Genomic DNA, 15,405 nt, shown 5'->3' on the forward strand with positions numbered 1-15,405 from the left:
TTACTGAACATTACGTTTTGACATCTCCAACAGTTGATTGATTGACATAGTGACTTATAATACATTCATTCCAACTCTAAGGTATACTATAGGCCCTTAATTAATACGATTGTCATTGATGTATAGTAGCTGGGGCGTCGATCCGTTTTCACGATGCGGGAGAGGGGGGAGCAAAACTTGGGAGATGCAAGGGAGTGGAGAGAGTGGGAGAGGGTGTTTGAGGTCGGATGGTAACCCCTTTCCACAAGAGGAAGATTTTGAATTTTCAGACCATCATTCAGCGACCTTGTGCATGTGCACTTTCGGTGAAATTTTTGGGTTTTTTTTCCCTCTATCTGTCTATCGAAGAGCGATATTCACAGATGGCTAAATCGCGGTATATCTCAGTTAATTGTTCCGCGCACGTGCGTCATTATTATTTCTCACACACGACTGAGCTATTGCATTTTGTAGGATTGAAATTAAAACGATCTAATGGACACTAGTTTGTGGAATATTCGGAAAACTGTTAATCTCCAAAGTGAACTAAGTCTACATGAAGGGGGACAGCTAGAGTGCTGGGTAACTGATGTGATGAAGTACCTGGTCTCATTTCAGCTACAGGAAGCTTTTGCATTTTTAGATTTGAAATTCAACGACCTATGGGACACACTTGGTTGAATATTTTGCAATTTGTATCGACTTATAGGTGAGAAGTGTATGTCTGTCATCTAAATGCAGGGATTTCAGGGGGCGGGGAAGGATATGGGAGGAGGTATGGCTTCTACACAGGTTTTGCACACGCTATGATTGCATAATGATCGGGTGCACACTAATTATGGTGGAATATTTGGAAAATTGTCAGTCTCTAAAAAGTGTATAAGCATGTATAATTATCATGATAGATGCATGGGGTGGGGCGGGCGGAGAGTGTGGAACTTATAGTATGTTTCCGCGGTATAGGTACATGGTAACCCCTTCCATGATTATACGGTGGAGCTTTGGCATTATGAATTGAAATGAAAATGTCTTGCATAGGCCCTACACATTAAACATGATTGAATATTTGGGAAATTGTCAATCAAAGAAATGTACCAATATGTATAAGCCGAATCGAGCCGGGGAAGGGTAGATTGAAAGAGAATATTCTCCTCCTACAATGAGAGAATTGTTGAATTCGTTGCGAATTGAAGTGACAGGCCAATCTGGTTCACACTTGTTGATATTCGATCTCCAAAGTGTGAGGGGAGGTAGGGAGGGGTGTTGCATCTCCCTAATCATACACGAGAGGGAGATTTTTCATTTTAAGAACTTAGGTCAACGATTTGGCGCATACCATGTAAGGCAATTTTGTATAAAAAAAGCAACAAAATTTTCCGCGTTTCGGGCAAATATTACACACACACACACACACACACACACACACACACACACACACACACACACACACACACACACACACACACACATGCCTCACCCCAATATTCTACGGGGAGGACTCCTGCATAATATGATGGAGCTTTTGCATTAAAACTTAAATGAATATCTCGCAAACATTGTGATGGTGTTCGGAAATTGTCAATATCCAAAGTGTATGGAGGAAAGCATCAAGCGGGGAAAGGGTAACTATTCACTGTAAAAACATCGGTGTTAGATTTAACACCACGGGTGTTAAATCTAACATCGATTAAATTTCAAAAAAGGACCACACCCACAGGTGTTAAAAATGCACTGTGATGGTGTTGAAAAGTGTTCACCTGACACTTCGTGGTGTTAATTTGACACCCTACCTGGTGTTATTTTGACACTGTACTGGTGTTAATTCAAAAATGACACCACATGGTGTTGATTTGATATTTGCTGGTGTTAATATCAATGGTTTAACACCCGTCCAGCTTCAATAAGGGACCACACCAGCTGGTGTTACTTTGGTGTAAATTTATTGTCACATTTTTTCAAAAATCTATTATTTTAATGTAAAATTCTTGATCGTCTTGTTTAAGTTAAAAATCAACAAGAAGTGCAGTTACTAAGAAACTCTTCAAAAAACAGTTTAAAATTTGGAAATGACACCCGTAGGTGTTAATTTAACACCATAAATGAGCACCGAAAATTTAACACCAGCTCGGTGTTCACTATTTAACACCGGACTTTTTGCAGTGTTGAAAGGAAATATCCTCCATGAATTATGGATTTTTCATATTTTCATATCTTTTTTAACTGAAGTGACAGGTGTCGTGCATATACTTATGATGAAATGATTCGGAAATCTATGCAATCTGAAAGAGTTTTAACGTGTCATGGAAAGGATTGAGCGGGGGAGGGTGTGGGAGGTATATCTGGTACACACTTTGGGTGAGGTATTTGGACAGTTTTTCATCATTCCAAAAGCAATGTCCGCATATCCTCGGGGAATTATTGGGGGGGGGGGGGGGGAGGGGCAACTGCCTCCTCCGGAGCCGGTGTCACAGGCGATCCGTTCCGGCCAGTCGATAAGTTCCGCCGGAACTTATCGGCGGACTGTGGCCAGTATATAAGATCCCCCAGATCCAATCGGCGGGATTTTTGCCTCACCGCCGATAAGATCCCCCACCGCCGATTCGATCCGGGTCTCTACCGTACAATGTATACAAAGTGGTAATGGGGAAACACCCCTTCAGTAAAATGTACTCTTCCAGTCTTCCTCTACAGCCAATGAACTTCTCCAAATCTCTCTGACCAGCCAACCGAACAAAGTTGCCAATTTGAAACCCGGACTACAAAGCGATTCCTTTTTTCCCCCCTCCCTTATCTCTTTCGTCGTCATGGTGGCCATGGTACAGTCACAGAACTCTGCTCTGTAGAGTTCTGCACGATGTGACGTTGGTCATGCCAACCTCTCTCTGATTTGAATTATTTTGAACAGAATAACCGAATGAGTAACTGTAATTGGGATGTTCGGCATGATTCATGTTAACTACTGTAATACAAGGAGCTTCATATTTCATTTTCATTCATTTTCATTTCATTTACATTGTATTTCATTCCTTCTTTCTTTTTCGTCAAACATAACACGAGATGTATCAGAAGATATAACATAGGCATGTATTCGACTTTACATGGTAGATAATGGTTAACAAATACGAAATTATACATGCATACCGGCAAAATACAAAGTTATGTTTGGAGGGAAAAAAAAGAGAAAGAACTGAGAGGTTCACTGAAAAGCATGCTTGTAAATTGTGAACCACTCAAAGGATTCTTGTGAATACATTAAACTTTCAGGAGAGAACAAGACAGTAGAAACACAAGGACATTACATGACTTTACAGTAGGGTATACCATGACAGTAATAAAACACAAAAGAATAATGGAAAGAAAGGAGAGAAAGAAAAAGGAAATGAAAGGAAAAGCCAACACGCTGAACATCGGGATCAGAAGAGGGAATTGAGGTGCTGAACATCGGGATCAGAAGAGGGAATTGAGGTGTTTCAGCTCGATCAGCCGAGCAATGTTTATACAAATAAGATAATGTACAAATACACAATGATGAAATCAATGATTGACGATGAACCCTTAGGCTGTAAAGACCAGCTAAGTAATGAATCGTATATATATCTTAATATGAGTTCAACAAAAAAAAAAATTTAACTTACGCTTAAACGAATTCAAAGATAAAGAATTTTTTATATCACAACTTAAAGAATTCCAAAATCTAGGGCCAGTGTATATAAATGTATTTTGAGCCAATAACGTTCTCAGAAGGGGTAAATGAAACTCATTTGATCGCCTGGTGGGATAATTATGAAAAGATTGATTTCGTGGAAACATTGAATCAAAAATGCTGGGAAGTGCATTTGTGTTATAATTAAACATAAACTGACCCAGCTGAAAGAAAAACAAATCTTTGATTTTTAATATCTTATATCTAACAAATAATGGATCTGCATGGGAACATGGAGAAACGCCACAAATGATACGAAGTGCCTTTTTTTGTAATAACAATAATCTATCTAATAAAGTTTGATGGGCACTACCCCATGCTAAGATTCCATAATTCAAATAAGGTAATATTAATGAAAAATACAACGTCAGCAAAGAAGACAACGGGATATGAGATTTAAGTCTATTAATAATACCAATATTACGCGAAATTATTTTACTAATATTAATAATATGAGGCTTCCACGAAAGTTTATCGTCCACTGTAATACCGAGAAACTTTGTATGAGATACACGCTCTAAGTGAACGTCATCAAAGATGATATCTGTGCGTAAAACTTCTATAGACTTACTGAATAACATATAGTTAGTTTTCTGAAGATTCGGTGATAACTTATTGGCTCTTATCCATTGAGTCACTCTTTTTAATTCAGAATTAACAGTATCAACAAGAGTAATTGGATTTTGGTGGGAGAAAAAAATATTTGAATCATCGGCAAAAAGTAAAAAAGAAAGTATACCAGATGATCTACAAAAATCATTTATGTATAATTAAACTCGCACAACCCGGATAGGATCGGCGGTTGCGGAACGTTTCTGCGTACTGCCTATGGTGCGGTATATTCGTTCCGCGGAACTAATCGACTGGATTCGGCCGGTATATCGGTTCCCCCGGAACCCGGAACGGATCGACTGTGACACCGGCCTTCCGACCCGTCCAGGATCGGCGCCCCTGCCAGTGTGGAAATCACCGTAGACGTGTGAGGCTTTATACAATACAGTATATAGGCCTATAACTCTAATTAACTATACACAGCCCTGTCGCTGTACACAAGTTTCGCGTCGTGCTTCGCACGGCGTCTGGAGGTCGGGCTAATTCCAATAGAAAAAGCTATCATATATACAGAATCAGCTTTACGGCACGATATTTTCCCTGTTTCAGTGGGTTGTAAATTTAATGACGACTTGTTTTGGCTCCCATTTAATATTGTCTCAAGTAGCTCTATGCAAGTGACTCACTTCAAGAACTGTAAAATTTCGAACGTAGATGGCACCATGCCACTAATATTCCTTATTGCGCATGCTTGTATTTCCGGTCACACACTGGTGAAAGGAAAGAAGAGAGAAACGTGTCAAAAAAATCTTTCTTCCATTGTTTAGGTAAGTTAATACACAATTTGGAATTCTCAGGGGGTTCGAATTGCGAATGTATGGTCATTTTAATTCTTTACGACATCCTTCTGTCTCAACTTGCCGTCAGTCGGGTATTGTTTTGGTCGCCGTTGTCACGCATCGAGTTATGTCGTTTGTTGCCTGTATAATCGGTCGCGTCATCACATTCATGCTCATGTGTGTAACGTTTATAGCTCTAGATCTCGTGAACGTGAACGCGGCGGGGTGGGGTAGGCCTAAGTCTAACCACAGTAGCTTCAAAGCTCCTTGGTCTATACGTTACTAACTGTTAGATACCACTGGGACCTGGAATAGGGAGGTGACTAGGGCCGAGACAAGTTCAAGCTTTAGCCATTATATTAAATTATGTAACCCCCAGTAGTGGTAGAGTAGCTTCCGCTTTATTAACTACACGCAGCCGCTGAAGCGACAGCGGCTGCACCTCTAGTCTACTCCTTCGCAGACGTTGTTATTTTCAGCGGTGGGTGTACGTTTCCTTCATGAATATCTTTCTTAATCGTGGAAAACTAAAATATAAGGAATCCCCGTAATCTATGATAATCATTCAATAATAGTATGCGTATTTTTTTTAACATGTTTAATTACGTCAAAAACCCACCGAAATCCGTCCTTAAAATCAGGTCTGTAAGCGTCCGTATTGCTTCACTCCTCATCTTCTGCGTGTTATTGAATAGCAATCACTCTCAATACTACAACGTAGCTAGTCGGAGCGGAAGTGGATGAGCTAGTTGGAGCGGAAGTGACGTCAAATCATGAGAGCAGCACGCACGGAAATACATGTACATGTACGTAGAAGACGACAAGCTTACGTAACACAAGAAACGCACGGGCGTACGTAAAATGCTACCACGGTACCTCGGGTTGAGCGTTTGTGGTAGTTCGTTGATTTTGTGAATCATCGCACAATCTACTCCGAAAAATTCAACAATAAGGTTTGGATACCAACAAAACACCAAATTCAACTCAACCATCAACAAAATACGATATAGGTGGGTGGTATTACTGTCAAAATCAAACAAAATAAAAGACATTTTTGTGGTCTTGCCATCAAAAGCGACGGTCGTTTACAACGTTTAAACACTAGTACATGTCAGACTGCTGTTTGCACAGCGGTCTGGTCAGGCTACCGCTTTATATACTTTTACATGTATGTATGCATAGGCCTTATGTCATGATTTGGACAATCGGTGCGTTCCAGAAGATCTCGAAGGCCAAGCAGTTCATTTACAACCATGACAACACTATACTCAGTTATATCAGCTGGGTCTGTAAGCCAACACTGGCAATGCACTGCAGTTTGGATAGTTGACCGAAATATCGGTCTGTATCTGGTCGTCGGGGATACAGTATACTGTATACTGTATACTGTATGTTCCGCGAAGACTGCGTCTTGCTTCACGGAGTGATGACGTTAAAAGAAAAAAAAGACTCCTCCGGACAGATGGATCTTTCTGTCTCTCACAATATATTCTGTATAATTTATGTGCTGTAGGACATAAATTCCGACAGGCTGACTTACTGATATTTCAGAGATCATCTTTATGCTTTTCATGGTAAATTAAAGGGTCATGTACAGAGTCACATGTGACATGTTAGGTGTTTCAAAAAACATTTCCCACTTTTGATTCATAATAATTCATAAACTATATGTGACCCGCTACAACAAAATGATCCTAAAGTCGGGCGAGGTCGATTATTTGAAAATTGCATGATATAATCCCCTAATTTTTCTGCTTTAAATTGATATATAAGGTAACACATTATATAAAAATAATCAGCTGCGGAGATATCGATGTTTGAAAGAGAGCATGTCGAGACGTCTGGAAAATCACTGTTTCGAGAAAAGCGCCCTAAAAGTCTTCCTTTTGACGCAATCGCGATCAAGGGACACGCAAGTCAGTTTTCACCTCTGGACAATAGAAGGTAAGCCCTAGCAACCTCCGAAGAGTTCATTCAAGCACATCAGCGTCGGCGGTCTCCTCACCAACCAATCAGTGACCAGGATGTGAGAAGCGGCTGAGCATAGCGCACCCCGCCCGCACGCACCAGTCGACTGGGCAGTGTGCGAGCTTCGCGACTTTAGGACCTTTTTTTGTAGCGGGTCACATATATCAGATAACACTGTCATTGATATGAGTGATAGCTGAATAGTGTGCAATTTTGTTGGACGTGGTTTAAATATGAAAGCATAAATCAGTTTCATGAAATCCATGATTAATTTCACAGTTAGGTTTCAGATTTTGCCCTATTTTCAACCCTCTGTACAAAACTTTCACTTTGCACAGGGGTCAATGGGTGTGTATGGGAGTGTGTGGTTAACACCTTGACAATGGTCCTGAACAATGGCCAGGGTTTGAATGCTTCATTATTTATTCATGAGAAATTCCACTATCACAACTAGTCTTTATTCAGCCTATGGCAGTATCTGTGTAAAGTCAAACGCCTGCCGATACTGTCGTTGAGTGGCGACAGTGCTCTCCCTACTTCTGAATTTAAACAAAATTACAATGAATACCTTCTGTTCTGTCGTAAACATGGTGACAGGAAGCAAAGAAAATCAATCAAAATCAGTATATGGAGCCTTAAATAAATCTACTGTGAAACAAATCGCCCCAATGAAAAATGCTGCTGAACTCTTTACCAAAAATTATCACTTTTTATCGAAAATGCGACAAATCTGTCAGATTACTAGTAGACAGTTGTATGAAAATGAAGAACTCTAGATCATTTATGCTTATTCATATCCCAGATTTAGTGATATGGTGAAGCAAAATTTGAAAATGATTGCCAGCTGGAATGAAATGTGTTTGCGAGCACATGGAAGCATGTGCTTACTTTTTCCATGTGCATGCATTTTACCCTTTACCGTGCTTGAATTCAGACTAGAGGTACCCAGGGCAATCCACATGAATCATTAATTAAGCATTCATGTGCCTAGGAGCGCGAGACTGCCGCCTGTCAACAGGTGGTTCAGGCATGTCCATTGTTCAGGGCCATTGTCAGCACACACTCACATACACATCATTGGTTCCTGTGCAAAGTTCATTTTTGTACAGAGGGTTAAAATTTGACCAAAATCTGAAACCTTACTTCAAAATCAATCTTAGATTTCATGAAACTGATTCATGCTTTCACATCCAAATTACCTCCACAAAATTGTACACTATTCAGCTATTACTCATATAAATGACAGTTTTATCGGATGAATAGTTTTTGCACTATTAATGATCAAAAGTGGGAAATGTTTTTTGAAACACCTAGTAGTTCAGCTTTTAGCAAGTCTGCCTGCTCTTTGTCTCTTCTTATTGTTTTATTACTGTTAAATCAGAAATTTTTACTTGTATTCTGATGTCATCATGCATGTAAAACTACAGTTCTTGTTTACACTACTTGTATATACATTGAACACCAGTAACAATTCATGAAAATTCCATGCTGCGAAAAAGACTGTTGGCTCTGATTTTTGAAAATTTAATGCCCCAGATATTATGGTTTTACATTATAATGAGCCATTGTAATGATTCATCGTACCACTCTCTAGTCCTTGGCGCACCTATATGTAGGTTGCCGTGAGGAGATACATTTGTGTCCAATCAACTGTAAATATACTTTTCTCTCAATTTTTCTTTGTGTACTGCAGGTTTGTCTGGGTGAAAATGCCACGGAAAAAGCGTAAACCAACTCAGAATGACATTGAGCGTGCTTACCATGCAGCCAAAGAAGGGAAGATGTCTATACGGCAAGCTGCCAAGAAATTCAACATTCCCAAGTCTACGCTGATTGACAAGGTCAAGGGCAAAAGTCCTCTGGAGTGCAAGAAAGGACCGAAGCAGATTCTTTCCGCTGAGGAAGAAGTAGCCCTGGCAGAATGGGGAGTAAAGATGGCAGGCATTGGTTACATGTGCATTAGGACACAGATCTTGTACACTGTCAAGACCATTCTCGATAAAGATGAGAAGGAAGACCGTGGGAGGGAGAAGAGATTTGGGGAGAACAACCTCCCTGGCAAAGATTGGTGGGTGCGCTTTTGTGATCGCCATTCCAAGCTGAAGAGAGCCACTTTGCAGGTCCTGGAGAGAGGGAAGAAGTTAGTCAAGTCAGATGCTGCACTCTGCAAGTGGGAATCCAGCCTGAAGAGATTCCTCCAGCGGCATGGCGTCAAAGATCCAGCGTGCATTTTCACCTGCACTGCCAATCGCTTCCTAGTCGAAGGACACCGGAGCGTGGTGAGGTATTGCTTCAGCAAAAAGATTAGCTCGCAATCCCAGTACCTGACTGTACTCACCGCAGCCTCAGCAAATGGCAAATTTGTGCCACCAATGATTGTCTACCCGTCTGATGCGGAGGATATTGATGCCCTGGAGGATGAGGCGGTTGAAGGCACTTTCTTCACGAAGAGCAGAAATGGTGACTTGAGTGTGGAGTTGTTCTACAGCTGGATTGGGGAACACTTCCTTGAGTATGCACCATCGGGGAAAAATATTGTCCTACTTATTGAGGCCAACTGGCCCTGTGTTGACATGTATGTATCCAGGTTGTGCAAAGACAAAAAAATCACACTCTTCTGCATGCCACCACCCTCGAGTCACTTCCGTGAGCCTCTGCTGTGGGGCTTTTCCAAGCAGCTGCCAAACGAATGGAAAATGGAGTCCATGAACTTTGAACTCCTAAATCCAGGAATGAAAGTGGACAAGTATGCCTTTCCAGCAGTCTTCAGTAACGTTTGGACCCATCTTGCATCTGAGAATAATGCCAGGTTAGGCTTCGAGAGGAGCGGAGTCTGGCCATCAGATTCACAGAACCAGCAGAGGACTGTTAGTGAATCGCATCACCTGAACGTATTGTGCTTTGATGAAGATGGAAATAAAATCGAGGTTGCAATGTATGAAGAGGTCATCAGTGATATTCCTGAAGAAGGCACAGATGTCAGACAAGATAGCTTGCCTGTGGTAGAAGGGGAGCACAACAAACTTGAAGGCATCGAAGATGAGTCAAAGAATGTGCTGAAACAATTCGAAGAGGCTCAGTCTCTGACTGAGGAGCAAAAGGCTGTCTTTGAGTCCAGATTCGAGGCAGAATTCAAGGAACAACATGACCTGGTGTACAATGCATGGAAAGCTCTCAAGGAGCTCATGGTCATGAAGCAGGATACAGCAGCAGAGTACGAGGATCGATCTGATGAGGAATATGATGATGATGATGATGACAGCCTTCTGGGTTGGCTATCTGATGAAGACGACGAATACGAGGAGAAAGAGAATGTTCATGGTGACAATGTCCTAAACAGCATCACCAAGATGGATGATAATGGGTGTGAAAGCAAGGAGGAAGAAGATGGAGATTGTGATGATAATGAGGATGACAGCAGAAGCGAGAGTGGCAGCAATAAGAGGGAAAAGGATTGCAATGACGCTGAAAGTGACTGGGATTGTATCAGCTCCTCCTCTGAAGAATCTCTACAAGATGAAAAATTCCCACCCTCCACCAGTGGACCAACAGCTTCCCCCTCAAGGACTGCCATGTCCCCTCTGAAGATCAGCAGGTACGTGCATCCTGGAGCAGCAGCAAAGAGGAAGAGGACCCATCCTAGGAAGAGTTCTCCACCAGAGAAAAAGAAAAGAGAGCAAAGTCACCAAAAAAGGTAGCAAACCTTGGACTTGGATCAATTTCATTGCCTTCTTTATCATCTACCTATATGTGAAAAAAAAAAAACAGCCTCTAGACTATTCTGAAGTCACATGTCGAAATTGACAGAGTAAGTATTCATTACTAAAGTCCTCTGGAGAAAGTGTTGTTTGAGGAGGCATAGCAGAAGCTTGATGTAGAGCAGTGATTTAAATAATGTTCGAGTTGTCTCATATGATACATACAGGTATGTATAGGTGAGTTGTATCACAAAACATCCTACCAATAAAGTTTTTTTTTTTTTATTTATATGTCCTACCATTAAAGTTTTGCCATAAAGCCTAAAATGTAAGGAGACTTCAAAATTTTGCTTACTAAAACGTAACTGTAGATGGTTTAGTCTAGAAATTTTTTTATTATAACTATTGTTCACATTTTTCATATTATTTAGCAATACTTAACATTATAAGGATTAAATTTTTACATTGGTTGTTTCTATCCCTGACTCACATTTAAGAATTACAAAATGTATTTTGAAGCACTAGCGTTGTGTTTTTGTTTCATCTGCAAAAGGTAAATAGTGCCTTCAATATCAGAGACATTATATTGAAACTCCACCCTGTGTGGTATCACTACGGAGCATTAGATTTGCGACACGGGACGAGTTGAAAAGAAGCTTCAGATTACGCAAGGACGTAACCTGTAAAGAGTGGAATGGCGCCCCCATGTGATCAATGCATTGCTTCAGTGCGTCGAGCTTATTCGGCAAAAATGGTCGAGAATGCGTAGTGAAAACTTCGACGACGCGTATCTATTTTGACAAGTAATTTTGCACATGCGCAAAACCTTTTTTTCCCACTCTCTCTCTCTCTTTGAGTGTCCGCGTCCCGAAACTCTAAAGCTCCCTACTGAGTAAATTATGGTACAGGCATGGAAACCTTGTTATAACGCGGACCTAAACACCATGACAATTTCCTTGTTATATCAGGACTCTCACTATGTGTATATGAAAGTACAAAACAGAAACAAAATTGAAATAATTCGACCTGTAAATTTACCTTGTTTAATCCTCCTTGTAATGAAGTTCCTTTCTCGAGGTTTATGAATTGTACGTGTTGTCAATTTAAAGGAGAAAAGTTATTGGATTTCTTATCTTGCAGATGCATACATACATATAAGTACAGATGTTAATCTTGAAGATGCATTTACGTTGTACAAGTACAGGTGTATTAATGCTGGCAATAAGTTTGCAACATTCGTTTGCCAACTAAATTTGTGACAATAATAATAATAAAAAAAAAAAAACACTGCAAGACATACCATGTATGCAAGTTGACCGACCAAACGGAGTAGATATTTACAAGCCTAAAAATATGACTGTCCCAGTGACAAATCAACTGCAAATCACGGTCCTACTTGGTCGTCAATACATTGTACCTGTCTTGAATTTCATTGTAGCATGTGGCGCTCTCATTTCCAGTTCCTCCACCAAATCCTATCGACTAAATCAAGTTATGATAGGAGATTAGTCAGAAAATGCCTTTTGCAAACCCTTCCAAAAGTCATGGGATTTCGTAACGAGGAGGCAAAGAGGAGGTGGCTTAATAGTTGACAACGTGTTTCAGTGGCGGATCCAGAGGGGGGCGCAAGAGGCGCACGCCCCGCCCCCTTTATTTACCGTTAAAAACAAAAGAAATAAAAAGAAAAAAATGAAATGAAACCCGGAAGTGGCACCAAAAATAATAGTCACGCCCCCCCCCCCCCTCCCCCTTTACAGAATTCCTGGATCCGCCCCTGGTGTTTCCCGTAAGTTGAGGGGCTCGGGTTCGTGTCCCACTGAAATTACGGCTGGATTATGTCAAGTGATATCATATCTTCTCCTCTAGTAAGAGGCGAACACCCTGTCCATCGCTTAGGTCATAAATGGAGGGGCCGTGTGAGAGAGTCATAACCCACACATGTAAAAGATATTTCAAAAAGCAGAGTGTAAACCCGGGAAAGTGGGCTCCGCCCCACTCACACACGGGGGGAAAAGTCAGCAAAGGTATACCAGGCACATAGTGCCATACGTAGAAGATGAATGTTTTAGCTCAAAGTTCCTAAAGGATTCCAACCGAAAGCAATGCAACTAAGTATGCACTCGCTGAATTACATGTTCAGTGTATAGGCATCAGGATTCAAATCCTCCCTCTGGTCCTGTTGATGGAGCTGCTTACATCGTCCAAATGACTTTATAATACTGTAAGAAAGCCTTGGCTCTCTACCCCCATGAGTGTATAGCCATTTGTCACTTCCGCAGGAGCAGTTACAGATGCGTTACAATGTACATGTACCTGTATTTTCCATTAACGATGAAATTGCACTGTGCCATCCCTTTTGCCTATAATGTTGTACGCTGTAATAATTTCAAAGTCAAGAGTAAAGTAGTGTACATGTGTTGCAAAGTGAGCAAAATTCAAGTGCACTTGAGACGACAGCAATTGTAATGAATCATTGTGTTTTTCATGTCTCTATACACGTGAAATAAGGAGGGGAAAAAAGTGAGAGGAATTGGTTTATGCAGAAGTAAATACATGTACATGTAGTAACTTCCAAATATACCGTACTTGTGCCTCCTCTTTTTAGACCAGAGGTATGTTGCCTTTAGTTCTTTCTCTCTCTCTCTTTTTACTCCAAGATGTTAGTCTGTGAAAACAATGTCGCATACAATGTCCATGTGCCTAGCATTGTGTTTGTATGACTTGATAAATTTTGAGAGTGTGCAAATGAGGATTTGAGCTGATTTGCTCTCACCGGCAAGTTGGAAAAAAATAAAACAAACGAAGAGAGAGATATAGATCCGTAGACCTACACACTCATACACACACATACATACATTCAATATACGATTTATACAATGTATATATACATATGTTTATATATATATATAATATAATATAATATATATATATATATATATATATATATATATATATATATATATATATATATATTGCATGAGGATGAACAAGAAAATACCTTTTACAAGCCACGCGCATAACGAAGTCCGGCAGTTTTTTTTAGTCTAACCAACATTTCTTTGTAGCCGAATAACCAAACAAATGAAGGATATTAGAAGAATGATACAATGTCATTGTGGGACCGAAATCTTTTCTTCGTTGTTACGAAATTTTGATATAAACGTGTAGTTTTGTTCGCTGTGTTACTGGAGTGCACTGTTTGAAAAAAATATATATATACAAAATTAACGAACGACAAGGAAGTAAAATACAATGTCGATCACTTGTTAACAGGACCTATTATAACCATAATATCTCTCGTGTTTCGTGATGCAGTTTCAGTTTACAGTCTGATCCGCCTTACAAACATGTAATTGTGTATATCGTTTAACCCTGTCCCATACTTCTCCTGTGTGTGTATGTGATGTGTGAAGCTTAGTTTACTTTTCATACCTAAGTATAGTGTAACCTTTTCACATAAATAAGATGAGCCGTTGTCTCTTGCTTATCACACTCATTTGCTAAATACATGCACATTGTATCTACCTGTATTTCATATCGACGGCGTGTCTATCCCGTAATGCGTTTTCAAACCTTATACAGATGATGAGGTTTTAAACCTTATTGAATTTCAATTCCAAAAATGCAGCAGCTTCCTCGAATATGATGGGGGATATCCCACCCCCTTCGACCATTCTCTTCCTCGGTCCTCCATACACTCATTGAATATTGATAATCTTCCGAATATTCCAACAAAAGTGTATTTCAAATCGTTCTTTTTCATTTATAAAATGCAAATGCGCTGTATTTTTTGAGCACTTATCCCTATTGAATTAACGCTCCACCCCATCAAAATCCATATACATCTTTTTATCCAGTGATGACGCACTTGCAGAACAAGAGCCAAGATAGATGTTGATTTACATTTCACCGAATACGACGTTCAATGCATTTAGTATTTATTATTATTATTTTATTTTTTTATTTTTATTTATTTATTTTTTTTATTATTATTATTATTATTATTTTTTTTTTTTTTTTTTTTTTTGGGGGGGGGGGGCATTTCTTAGATGTCACCGAAAGTGTTCATCTTCCTTGCATGGTGAGGGGGGGGGGGGGGGGATACTCCCTGCCTCAGCACCCACCCCGCTCGGTCGCCTCGGTTTCTTGCACATAATATCTTCCAGCTCCACCACCCATCCCCCCCCCCCCCCCAATCTTGAAAACGGATCGACGCCCCTGCTAACTTAATGATGTAGACCAGACGAGCATTCAGAGAAGTGAAAGTGTTCTTATCATAATTCATGACAGACCAATTAGTGGTTATGGGCGAAATAAAAAGAAGAAAATAATATTTAAACTGAAAAGGGACGAAGACTGGTTTAGGTGTTGCGACACGAGATTATCGGAGTGATTGACGACTTGGAAGCTAGTACAATAACATGCCAAGAATCATTGCTGTTCTTCACAAGCTGACGCTTCAAGCTTACAAATTGCAAAGCTCTCTGAGAGTGTGTGTAAATAGATATTGTGTCACGTGATTGAAACTGTCATCACGCCTTGTGTCATTGTCTCAGTGTATTTTGCGGAACTAGAGAACAACTGCATGTCAGACATTGACAGTCGACAGTGTAAAGCTGTCCACCAAAGCGGCTTCCTGAAGCACAGATGATTGTTGTGGATTCAT

At 40.2% G+C, this 15,405-nt stretch overlaps 1 protein-coding gene across 1 annotated transcript; it reads left to right on the top strand.

Moving 5' to 3' along the window:
* Positions 1-4,986: 4,986 nt before the first annotated feature.
* On the top strand, positions 4,987-13,199 carry LOC140234061 (uncharacterized). Its single transcript, XM_072314140.1, has 2 exons — positions 4,987-5,061; positions 8,735-13,199. The coding sequence occupies exon 2, from the start codon at positions 8,751-8,753 to the stop codon at positions 10,737-10,739; it is 1,989 nt and encodes a 662-aa protein (XP_072170241.1). The 5' UTR covers positions 4,987-5,061; positions 8,735-8,750; the 3' UTR covers positions 10,740-13,199.
* Positions 13,200-15,405: the final 2,206 nt, after the last annotated feature.

Source organism: Diadema setosum, chromosome 10 (assembly GCF_964275005.1).
Source record: "Diadema setosum chromosome 10, eeDiaSeto1, whole genome shotgun sequence".
NCBI lineage: Eukaryota > Metazoa > Echinodermata > Echinoidea > Diadematoida > Diadematidae > Diadema > Diadema setosum.

Coding starts and splice junctions, on each gene's coding strand:
- LOC140234061 (XM_072314140.1), top strand. CDS start 8,751: ATGCCACGGAAAAAGCGTAAACCAACTCAGAATGACATTGAGCGTGCT.